This window comes from Falco peregrinus, chromosome 8, assembly GCF_023634155.1.
Source record: "Falco peregrinus isolate bFalPer1 chromosome 8, bFalPer1.pri, whole genome shotgun sequence".
NCBI lineage: Eukaryota > Metazoa > Chordata > Aves > Falconiformes > Falconidae > Falco > Falco peregrinus.
Window position 1 is genome coordinate 13,882,825 of NC_073728.1, and position 12,069 is coordinate 13,894,893.

Genomic DNA, 12,069 nt, shown 5'->3' on the forward strand with positions numbered 1-12,069 from the left:
CAGGGCCAGCCCCACAATGCGCCGGGCCGCCTGCTGCGGGCGGCCCCACCAGCCGCCGCGGCCCCGCCGGGGCTGGGCGCGGGGCGGGGTTCCGGGCGGGCGGCTGGGCCCCGGCCTCAGGCGGCGGCGGTGGCGGCAAGGGGGGGGGCCCTGCCCCGCCTGCGGGGCTTCCTGGCGGTACCGGAGGCGCCCGGGGCTCCGGGCCGGCCGCGCCCTCAGCCCCAGTGCGGGGGGAGCCGGGCGGGCCGAGGAGCGGCGCACGCCGCGCTCAGGAGGCGCCTGCGGGGAGCGGCCGCCGCGCTGGCAGGGGCGCAGCCCCGGCCTGGCCGCCGCGGGAGGCGGGGGGGGGCGCGGAACGGGTGTCCCGGAGCAAGGGAGGCGCTCTCCCGGGAGCCGCTCTCTCGCGTTCCGTTACTTCTGCCACGGACGGATCGTCTCGGCGGAGGTCCGCGAGCGGGAGCCGCCTCCCAACGCTGAAGGGGGAGCCGCAGCCCAGCGCCAGCGGAACCGGAGCGCCGTGCGCCCGCGGCGTCTGGAGGCGGCCCCGGCCCCGCACCCCGGCTCACAGGCATGTTTCTCTCTTTCTTTCTCCCCCGCCTTGCTCGCTGCACCCGAGCTCTGGCCGAGCTGGGATGGATGTGTCAGCTCCGCTGTGCAACACTGTCACTCTCTGCAGTATAAAAAAAAAAAAAAAAAAAATTAAAAACATGTGGAAACAAGGAAAAAGGTTTATGTAGGGACATGATCCAAAACGGTATTGAAAATGGACGCAATGTTAAACTACATAAGAAAAATAAAAACCTTACATTTGTAATGTTATTGGAACAAATGTGGATCATGGATGTTTCTGTTGGCTGGTGATCCCCCTCTGAACAAATTCTACAATAATTTAGCGTTGTAGTGTTAAGACTTGATTCTTCATCTTAGCTCTTATAGTTTAATATTCCAAGCAACAGAGTAAACTATCTTGTATAATGGAATGAGGTATCACCTTTCCAGGTAGGAGAAGGATGCTGTAGCCATTACAGTGCTGGTCAGCTAGCACCTGCATGATTTTTATTACTTTTTTGCAACTTCGCCACAGACTTCCTCAATGAGGTTGGGTAAATCATGCCCTGATCTTCTCAAGGTGCCCAGTACCTACTAAGTATTTCCTTTTGTCTCCATGTTTCATATTTAATAAGGAATTTCGGTATTTCTTCAAGCAAATTTTCACTGTAACAGTATTAAAGATTAGGAGTAGCTTGGATGTTTGGCAGCAGATGATGTGGTGGGCAGCTTGTTAGCTTTTTCAAGAGTGCTGCCTTGATTAAATAACATACATATTTTAAGTGCTTAGACTGATAAACAAAGCAGTTTCTGATACAGTACTTCACCATTTTAAGGTTAACTTTCAAGCAATAATTACATATTAATATGGAAATACCTCCTGTAGGTGACTGTCAGCCACCAAACAGGATTCATCATGAAGACTTGCTTGTAATTAGTAAATTAGCTAGTCCCACTCTACACTTTGATATGCTTATAAAACATAGTCATCTCTCATCACTGCCTAAGCTTTCAAAGCAACAGACATTAAGTCTGCTGGAGGACTTTCAGAGTGGCTACTCTGATCTGTGAGAGAGTTTAAAGGCTGATTCTGCAGCTTAAGTAAAGCGAAAATTATCTAAGCTGGTTCACCCACCCACCCTTTTTTTTCTTTTTTAATGTAAATCCCTTACAAAAGTATTTCCTCTCTTGCTTGTGAAATGTAAAGTGCAATTGCTACTGGCTTGCTTTTTTTGAGAGCTAGTTCAGCTGCACGCAGCTGAGCCGAGATCTGACTAGCACAGCTGTGCTCCTTTAAAACAACAGACATTTATTTTCCTACAAACTGCAGGGATTCATGAATCTCTTCTGTTTTACTTTCTGCACATATGCAGTTAACTTGCAATAAAGTTGTTCAGAAGTGGTAATAAGATCGCTAAGCCAATGATTCAAAAAGGAAAACTTGAGCTGGAATGTGTAATGGTTGGACTTAATGACTTTGAAGGTCTTTTCCAACCTAAATGATTTTGTAATACTGGATATCCTCAGTATGGCATTCAAAACCCATATGCTGCCTGAAGGCTCAATAGAAGCAGGCTTTCCCAGAGCTGTAGTTTTGGGGTTTTGTGCGTGTTAACTGAGAAGAATGGCCTCACAGTTGTGATTAGAGACATATTTATTACAGGTTTATGTACAATCTTACATGCTACTTTTAATTTTTCTAGGATAAATGGGTGTATGTGACTTTTCCCCTGACCTAAAGTGGTTCCATGTCTTGTTTGGTAAGTTTGTATTTAAAAATCTTTGCCAGTCATACCTTAATGTGAAACATTTCTGGTGAAATGTCTTGCATGAGGGGATTTCCACAGTCCTGAGCTGTTTAAACTTTGTTGCATCAACTTTTGGTGAAGGAGACTGTTCAGTATCTCTTCTCTCTTAAGTCTGCCATGTATGTGCTCTGTGCTGTTTCTTAACCTCTTGCTTGACTGACTTGTAGCAGAAAACTTTCCCAACTCCTGCTTGGAGGGGCTACTTTCGAACGTTTTCCCACTGCCACGTTCAATAAATTGCAGTGACTCCATGAACGTTCACTTGTTTCCCTTCTCAAGGACTGTTCCTGTATTCTGCATACACCAGTTGAATCAATCAGACCAGAAGAGCTATCTCAGAGCAGTGTCCATGAATCCCTGGTAAGAAGAAAAAAGAAACAGTAACTGCCAACGTTAAATATAAAGCTGGTACATATGAAAAATAATTTCATTAGGTGGTATTTCTTAAAATGTTAACAGCAAAAATAACCAGAATACTTTGGGGCTTCCACTTTGGAAGAAGACTGTAGGTAACTGTTACTCTTAATCTTGTACTTGTTTAAAAACAAAGCAAACAGACAGGTACACAAACAAAACCCAACCAAACAAAAAAACCCACTGCTAATCAGTAGGTCATAAAACTAAGTCTCAGTATAATGGTAAAAGCACCGACTTGCACATTCTGAGTACTTCATCTTTGCATTCTAATTAATGGTATTTCTGTATTAATTTTAAACATATACATGTTTAAAAATTACAGTCATTTTGAGAACTGTTTTTCCTCACTGTTAGGCTGATTCTGAACTAGCCTGGATTCCCCCATCTACAGGAAGGAATGAAATGGTATTTTGCTCTTCTAATGTTTCTCACTATGAACTCCAGCTGGAAATAGGTAACATAAGTATATCTTAAAATATTTCTTGTTCCTGCAGATGTATGTCCTCAATAGGTTGTTGCTAACTGCAGTGAATATTAAGTCTGTAAAACGTATTATCAGCTGACGAGAACTATTCTTGTTCTCCTTAGTTGTGAAATGTGCATTGCTCATGTAATGCTCAGTAATCACTTATTTTAAGATATAAGACAAATCAACAATTACCTGAATTTTTCTCTTGATGTTTGTGCATGTCAGCTTTCTAAATCTGTGATATGTGCACAATAAATAACAGCATTAAGTAACATCATGTCTTGTCACTTGGCTACCTAAGTTGATTGCCCTAAGGACGGCTGCCCTGAACCCTACTGTGCATGCACATGTTTATGTGAATATACGTGGTAAAAGTGTTGTTCATTGAGATGTGTAATTGATACTGAAAAATGTTTAAACACTTCTAGGTGTTCTAAAAATATCAGAGCCATACTTTAACTAATTTGGTGGATATGTTTTGTGGCAACTACTTAAGTTCTTGACATTCTTAAAGAAAAGGTCATGCTGCTATCAACTGCAATTTTAGATTTGTAAAAATATCTCTTAATATGAAGGAAATTATGTGGTGGATTATTGTATTTTTCAATGTTAAGGCAGCCACTTCTGGTTTCAGGAAGGAGGTTCAACAACTTAACTTCAGTCTACCTTGCACGGCATATGCCTACAGGCATGCAAGTTGCTGTCAGGATCACAGACCTAGAAAATTGCTCTGAAGAACATTTGAAAGCCTTACAGGTAAAGCAATAGCATTTCTGCATAAGGCTGATGAAGATAGTGATGAATACACGTGGGGTTACTGAACAGAGGTAGCCTTTGTGTTTGTACTGGGTCATTTCAGTCAAGTTTTTTCCTCCAAAGGCATAGAATATAAACACCAGGCATGTGTAGATTTGAGAGTTGCTTTCTGAAGAAAACAGTTAACAAGTGTTTTAGAAATACTACTGTAATTGTACAGCTTTTTCTTTGAAACATGTTCTGTACTTGGTATTTAACACCAAAACTTTGGACTATGAGCAAACTAGATTTACTTCAGACAAATGTAATTACAGGCAAGTTATTTACATTTCTATTGCAGGCTATGCACATCACCTGCAACTTTGTATAAATGCACACAGGCAACAGTTCTTCCTACTGATTACTGATGTAGTTAATGCTCTTAGTAAGACTGTTGTCTTGTGGTTAACACATCCACTTTCATTTAATTCCATAGAATGAGGTGGTTTTATCCCACTTTTTCCAGCATCCCAACATAATGACACTTTGGACAGTGTTTACAGCTGGTAGTTGGCTTTGGGTCATCTCCCCATTCATGGCTTATGGTAAGAACTGTTAACTGCAATTTTGGAATAGGAAAAAGGGCTGATACCATTTGGACCACACGGTCCATCAGAGGTTTCCTTTTAAGCAAACCCTGTCTTACAGGAAAAAGAAACTTTATCAAACTATTTGTTTAGAGAAGCCTTCTGTACATAATCTTCCCCCCCCATTGAAGGCTGGTATTGGAACTGCATTAAATTGCAGTTGGTCCTAACACCCACCATGTGAGGAATGGTAACTGGGAGATGTTTGAGTTTATACAGCTTTGAATTTTGGCAACAGAAAACTTGATTGAGTAAAGGTTTGGCATAGACTTTCAGTTAACAGAAGCATGGCTTGAGTGAGATCTTTGCCCAATGGATCCATCAGTTGCATCTATGTAACTGTTCTTGACGTATCACAGTCAATATAAAGATGAGAACACCACTCTTGATGAACGTAGACAATGAAGCAAGCATAGACAAGTAATTTAACAAGACTTGTTAGGCTTAGCTAGGCTTTTTTCACTTCCAGGTTCAGCTAGACACCTGCTGAAGACTTACTTTCCTGAAGGAATGAGTGAAGCTTTGATAGGGAACATTCTGTTTGGTGCAATCAGAGGATTAAATTACATGCACCAGAATGGCTACATTCACAGGTAGGAGAATGTCAGTAGGTAAGAATCAGGTTACAAAATCCAGTTTATGAAGAATTTAGTTCCACTTCAAAATTAATTTTCAGCTTAAGTGTTATTCCCTTCCTTTTTCTATATACCCTCTTATGTCAGCCACTGCAGAAGCTGTTTTTTTTCAATACAGCAGAACCAAGTTTGTAGAAACTTAACAAGAACAGTACTCATGCATTACTTCATGCCAGTTGTTACAGGGATTACACATCTGTCTGGCTTTGGCTCTTTCAAACAGACAAGAAACAGAGTTGTAGAAACGGCTTCCTTACTTTACACCCTTTGCAGGGAAGGAGGACCCTTCTCCAATTTCTGGCAGTTTTCTCTTGCTGATCATCTCTCCTCTCTCTTGGGGCTGTATTAAAAAGACAACTCATACTGAGTGAAGAACTTCATGAAAATAATCTGCTAAATAGAACTGCATGCTAACATTGCACTACAAGTTAATGAAATATGAAAGCCTTTCTACTCTAGTAGTTCTTTGAATAATTTTTATAACTAAAATTTACCACTTTATGTTACAGGAATATTAAAGCTAGCCACATTCTGATTTCAGGGGATGGGCTGGTTTCTCTCTCTGGCTTAAACAACCTCTACAGTTTAATTAAAAATGGACAAAAGTCAAAGGTGGTATATGATTTCCCCCAGTTTAGTACATCTGTGCTTCCTTGGCTGAGTCCTGAACTACTGAGACAGGTTAGTATAAATTAAATTTCATTCTTCCTATTCAAAGTTGCTGGGAATACTCAACGTCTAACTTCAGCGTGCTTGCAGAAAGGCAGTGGAAGCTGTTGAACTGCAACTTTTGAAAAGGCATAGATGAACTGGATTTGTATTTCTCCTAAAGAAAACCAGTTTTAAAGCTGTTGTTAAGGTGGTGCTGTACTGTCTCCTCACCTGACCTTCCTGGAAACTACTACAGATCCTAAAACTTGTCTTCAGTACAACCATCAGATTTCTGAACAAAGCCTGAAGTTTCACAATTTAATTGCCTCAATCCAGTGTAGATAGATTACAGGGTACTGGAATCTTGCTTTGAAACAGACGCTTTTATTTTTGTCAGCACTGATCAATGGCATCAGTGATCCAGTAGAGTTTTCTTTCACAGGATTTATCTGGGTATAACATGAAGTCTGACATTTACAGTGTGGGAATTACAGCATGTGAATTAGCCAATGGACATGTTCCATTTCAAGATATGCCCCGAACTCAGGTATGATTCTAAACTTAATTTCTACTGAAAACCATGCTGAGCTTTTTTTGTTTTACTCTGAGAAACCAATGCTATTGCTGCTGAAATGGTGGCTGGTTTTGTTATTTCAAATATGCATGCTTCTTTCTAGATCAAATGATTGTTCTGTTCCTGGAGTTTCACAGCTTAGCCTAAATAGGTCCAGATTAGCTGCTGAACTCTTTTGCTGGTCTTCCTTTCTACTAGATGCTGCTGCAAAAGCTGAAAGGTCCCACATATTGTCCTTGGGATATAAATACCTTTCCCCGTGGGGAATCCAGGATGAAGAATTCCCGATCAGGTGTTGATTCTGGAATTGGTGAGAGCATGACACGCACAATGACCAGTGAAAGACTGCAAGTTCCCTTTTCCAAAACATTTTCACCAGCTTTCCACAACTTGGTAGAACTTTGCTTGCAACAAGACCCTGAGAAAAGGTAACCTTCTAGTGAAAACGAATTTTCTGTCACTTCAATCTAAGACCAAGCGTGGCCCACAGTTTAGGATACAGTAATTAGTTAAATACTGTTAAAGTCAGAATTTCAGACCAGAAGTACTATGTACCACGCTACACTTACCTTTTGTTCTGTAATTTAAAAATTATCTTATCTGATAGAGGAACCATGCTTTTAAAGTTGTTTGGCTCCTGAATTTCTTGTAATACGAGTGTACTTTGTAACAAGTAAAATTCATTTTTAAACATGCACTTTGTACAGGAAAAAAACAGAAATCTGAAGTATATGTTTTCAGTACTGTCTTTTCTGAATGAGGCAGTAAATTTCTGTTAAATGGAAAAGTGAAAAAGCCTTTAAAATGGATTTCTTTAGTAGTGCCTTCACTACAAACTGAGGCATAGAATGTAGGAGTTCTGTGCTGCTTTTCTCATATCCACGTTTGTCCTGTGGATGAAAAACCACAGCGTTTAAATTGATTTGTCAGTCCGGCCCATTTTCCAAAAGCAGTATTTTACTTTCCAAAATATAATTATATTGTTCATTTTATGATCCAGGCCATCAGCAAGCAGTTTGCTTTCGCATACGTTCTTCAAACAGGTGAGTTTACTACATTTTGTTAAATGACACAGCTATAACCTAAATCTCCAACTCTTAATATTTGTGGCTTTACAAAATTACTAAGTTAGCTGGAGCCAAAAAAACATCCTGTAACAGCATATCTGCTTCAGACTATTTTTATTTTTTTTTAAACAAAATGGTATTGATAGTATAGGAAGTATTAAGAGTAATCCATTTCCCCTTTGATAAAGTTGGTTTAACTTACCTAAAATCAGCCTAACTAATAAGAATAATGGTTAATATTCTTAATTTAAAGCAGAAGAACCGCAGAGCTATAGTAATTAACCTTGAAAGATTAATTCAGCTTTAGAGTGAGAAACGCTAAACCCCTCATCCTGTTATTTTCAGTATTGTAACATGCAAGAACATGGCTCTGATTTCATGTGCTTTTAATCAAGTCAGATGCAAGGTTATGTTGACTTTTATGTGCAGCCTTGTTTTAATTTTTCTTCTTTCTAGATAAAAGAACAAACACAGAATTCACTGCTGTCTCTATTACCACCTCCTATTCAAAATAACAGATCAGAGCTCTTGGCACTGCCCTCAGCAATAGTTGGAACTGAACTTGGACATATTACTGCAAATCAAGATGATACAGACTGGGAATTCTAAATAAATACCAAACAAACATACCTCTCCTGTGTTTCAAAGAAGGAAAATGTGATTTGTATTTGCTGCTTTAGTTTGTATGGTTAAAATACAATTAGACAAGGTATACTTGAAAATGCCATTAAAGTGGCCATACTTCATTAACTCCTTGCTCTGTTGGCATCATGAAGTGCAGCGTGCCTCACTTTCTGACCATAAGGAAAACTGTATATAGAAAATGGCTGAATGCTTATCTCCCTCTTTCAAAATATTTCTAAACAAGAGCATTCCTACTGTGATCTTACTTTATAATGTATTTTTAGCTCATATTGCTGCAGTCAACGTGCCTTTCTGAATTCAGGCCTGGGTTTTGTCTGTGACCTTACTTAAACAATCTATTAATCTTTTCATTATTACCCAGATTATTTCAGCAAGGAGAAATCCTCCGCTTCCAAGTCTAAATTTGCAACTGCACAGATTAGTTGCTTATGCAAATAAATGTTTTTCTTTTCATGCATTTTCATCATTTTCATGCAGTTTTAATACTGCGTATTTCCCAAAGAAATCAAGCTACTTGAAAATGTGACTCATGCTCTTACATTTGTCTACATTCTTTGTACAGATTTGTGCATTTGCATCTCCATTTATTGCTGTGTCATTTTAGCAGTTAATCTGAGGACCTCTTACTGTGCAAGTCTCAAGTTATAACAGGTATGGGTTAATTTTGAAGAATCATATTAAATAATCTGAAGTTACTGTACATATTTTTATTTATACTGTATTCCCATTCACCAACAGAACTTACCAGAACCTAATACTGTATCTTAAAAGAACAGACAATATGCATTAAGCTTCACTGGTACTCCTGCTGACAAACAAGCCTCTTCTGCATGGCACAGTGAAGGATAGATTCAGCTATAGCAAGAACTTAAATTCACTAGGATTCTAGGGTTTTTATTATCTAAGTCAGATGAAAAACTGCCTTTCTTCTCCCTACAATTCAGTACATTTTCATCTCTCATACTGTACCAGGCAACTCAGGCTGAACAAAAGCAGCTTCTTTTTAAAAAAGCTGCTCATTCTCATCGCCTTTTAGTAAATGTTGTCCTAAAGCCATGAGTACTTTACTGATGTAAGTTCTGACTGTAGTAGAAACGTATAAATAGATACTGAATGGATATTTTAAATTCTCATCGTTAACAATATTCCACATTAAGTGTTCAAGTCTTCCATTACTGAGCCAGGCTACAGCCAGCCTTGGGAATACTGTTTTGCCAGCAGCTTCACTACAGAGCCTTGAAGACCAAATGACCAAAACACAAGCCTGAGACAGACATAGAATTCTAACCAATCACATTAAAATATTAACAAAAAAGTTGATTCTGCTCATTATGCTGTGAAACGAGCTCTGTATCTCAGAACCTAATATGTGAAACTTAAGATTAAAACCCTTTCAATAAACTTACCCTATCTGTCTCCATTTATTTCTGTAATTCTTGTACTTCTGTTTTCACCATAGTCCAGCCATATTAATGGCTTCTTGTTACTGCAGGAAAGAAGTTTCATATTTATGCCAATCGTTAGGTAAGAAAATAGTTGTCTAAATTGGAAAATTACTCTGATCATAAAAATATTAGTAATTTAAATATGTGCTCTTAGAGAAGATACTATTTTCATGCGAAGCCCATGTTCTTAATTCTTAACCACTAAAAATTTTGACTTTTCAAATCAAATGTGTTACATAACATCTACAAGTAACTTTTGACTAATAGTACATGTTAAAACTATGTCAAATAAGTGAGAACACACATGAAGTTGTACATATTTTTAATTATAGACTGCTGAATAAGCATTACTACTCTAAAAAAAAAAAAAAAAGAGTAGAGCAGAAAATTCCAGGCACCTTAGCTGCTAGTATCTGCAAGTTTCTCTTGAAACAACAGTGCCCCGTGCTCTTTCTATAAAAATTAACTTGGTTACTAACAAAAAAGTCACTATAAATTGATTTAAACTTTTGTGCTCCAGTGGAGTTACTTTCCTGCTGTCTCTGTAGAAAAAAATAAAATTACTTGTTTCTAAATACCGATCCAGCTTCTGTACTGACATAACTTTTAAGAAGAAAATGAAATACAGTTTTGTAAATTAAAAAGCTCACAAATCTTAACTGTTAGAACTATTGCTTCTCAACAACTAGAATATTTTCAAACAAAAAGCAATTAAGAGGCTTCTAGTGACTTCTAGTAATTCTTAAAATAACCAGAAATATTTGAATGTAGTCCCTGAATTGTTTGCTGCAGTTTTGTTCATTAACTCTGATACTTGCTATTAAGGAATAATGCAAAATAAGAAATAATAGTTAACATAAAAGTATGTATAATCATCATATTTCAACTGTCACTGAAAGTAAGTTCTTTGAATCAACTGTTCTACTGAAAATCTGAAGCTTTTGCACAGTGAGTGTTTTCAAAGTCTGAGATTCATGATCTGTAGTATTAAGATACAAGTTGCAGAGACTGTATTTCAAGCTGACATAGTTCTAAGCACAATGTATTTTTTTTAGAGCATGTGTTTATTCATTTTTACTCATACCAATGACGTGTGTTACCAGCATAAGGACTTGAAATTCTGAAGTATCTCACATTTAGGCTCAATGTGAGGTATTTTCAAAGGGGCTTCTAAAACTTGTATACATTTGCAAAATCTTATGGCCACTGAAACAGAAATGTATAGCTTGGTTACTTTTGCAATACTTGTGAAAATGCAAGGGCTTTTTTTGCTGTCACCTTTGTGCTCCAGTTCATAGTACCTAAAATAATCAAACACCTGTAACAATAGAAAACTTATGTTAATTAACGTTATCCTGAATATATGCTCAAAACTGTTGACTTTCTTTCTGTTTTGGTCTCATATCACAGCAGTGTGTGAATGACTGAATGAACGAACACAGGAAAAAGTTGTGATTTACTCAGGATCAACCTGATCTGCTATTTGAACTACTCACTTTAAAGACTCTCAATGCAATAAATACTCATTGAAGAGAGAACAATTTCTTCCACTTGATGCTATTAAGAAAAAAAAAAAAATAAAAAAATTTGAGTTTTACCTTACCTCTCTCTTTTCCCCACACCCTCTTTCTCCTCAAGCGCTATGAAAGCAGTTTTTAGCCTGGAGGATCAGTTAAATGGCAAAGCATTTGAAAACCATTGTTCTGAAGGTCTCTGAGGTGAGGCAGATACCCAAGTAGGTGACTTACATACCCTGTCTTTAATGCTAGTAAGTAGCTTTGCTAAAGTATATTAGGTTGTCTAATAAACCTCTACAACAAAGCTAGCTGTAATGACTTGTCCTAATGATGGTCATCCCTGTCCTGTAGGAATGAGGAAAAAGTACTGAAATCCTGAGATACTACATAACACATCCAGTGAGACGGACCTCAAAAGACTATGAGTAAGAACCATACCATGAAATAAAGCTATCTGATGTAACAGAGAAGTAAAGACTTTAAAAGTTTTTAAAGATTTAAAAAAGAAGGCTCTGAGAAATGGAGGTGGTCTATGAATAAACAGCTAGCCAAATAATTTGTACACAATATCTTGCTTTTTGTTTGTCGCTGTATCATTACCTGTCTGAGGTCTGCCTGTATCAACCTGAAAAGCCAGGCTCTCTTCCATTTTAATGAACAGTTACAGAAAATCAGTACAGGAAACCACTTCAGAGAGGGAGGGCTCTGAATTTTTTTAAGTTTGAAGATTACATAAATTTAAAATACAGAATTAAAGCAAATAGTTTTGTTCATGTGCAGGAATATAAGGGAATTCTTTCTTTTTGACTGGGTTTGCTGTTTTGACTGCTGCTGCTACCCGGGCACACACTGCCTGCTCCACCAAACAGCGTGGGATGCAAGAGGCAGAGGGATCCAGCTCCTGCTCCCA

General features: G+C 38.5%; 1 protein-coding gene across 3 annotated transcripts; it reads left to right on the forward strand.

The window, feature by feature from the left end:
* The first annotated feature begins 228 nt into the window (after positions 1-228).
* STRADB (STE20 related adaptor beta) lies at positions 229-9,602 on the forward strand. 3 transcript variants are annotated; one of them, XM_027786286.2, is made up of 12 exons: positions 229-568; positions 2,253-2,309; positions 2,637-2,717; positions 3,129-3,228; positions 3,878-3,999; positions 4,505-4,583; positions 5,095-5,218; positions 5,770-5,941; positions 6,354-6,458; positions 6,684-6,913; positions 7,486-7,528; positions 8,009-9,602. In XM_027786286.2, exons 2-12 carry the CDS (start codon positions 2,298-2,300, stop codon positions 8,159-8,161), a joined length of 1,221 nt encoding a protein of 406 aa, XP_027642087.1. In that variant the 5' UTR covers positions 229-568; positions 2,253-2,297; the 3' UTR covers positions 8,162-9,602. The 3 variants fall into 3 exon arrangements, with proteins under 3 accessions (XP_027642087.1, XP_005237102.1, XP_027642088.1); XM_005237045.4 differs by having other exon boundaries at positions 231-568; positions 4,475-4,583; XM_027786287.2 differs by lacking the exons at positions 229-568; positions 2,253-2,309; positions 2,637-2,717 and having other exon boundaries at positions 3,858-3,999; positions 4,475-4,583.
* The last annotated feature ends 2,467 nt before the right edge of the window (positions 9,603-12,069 follow it).

Coding starts and splice junctions, on each gene's coding strand:
- STRADB (XM_005237045.4), top strand. Junction 3,229..3,877: donor TGAACTCCAGCTGGAAATAG/GTAACATAAGTA, acceptor TTCTGGTTTCAG/GAAGGAGGTTCAACAACTTA. Junction 7,529..8,008: donor CGCATACGTTCTTCAAACAG/GTGAGTTTACTA, acceptor TCTTCTTTCTAG/ATAAAAGAACAAACACAGAA.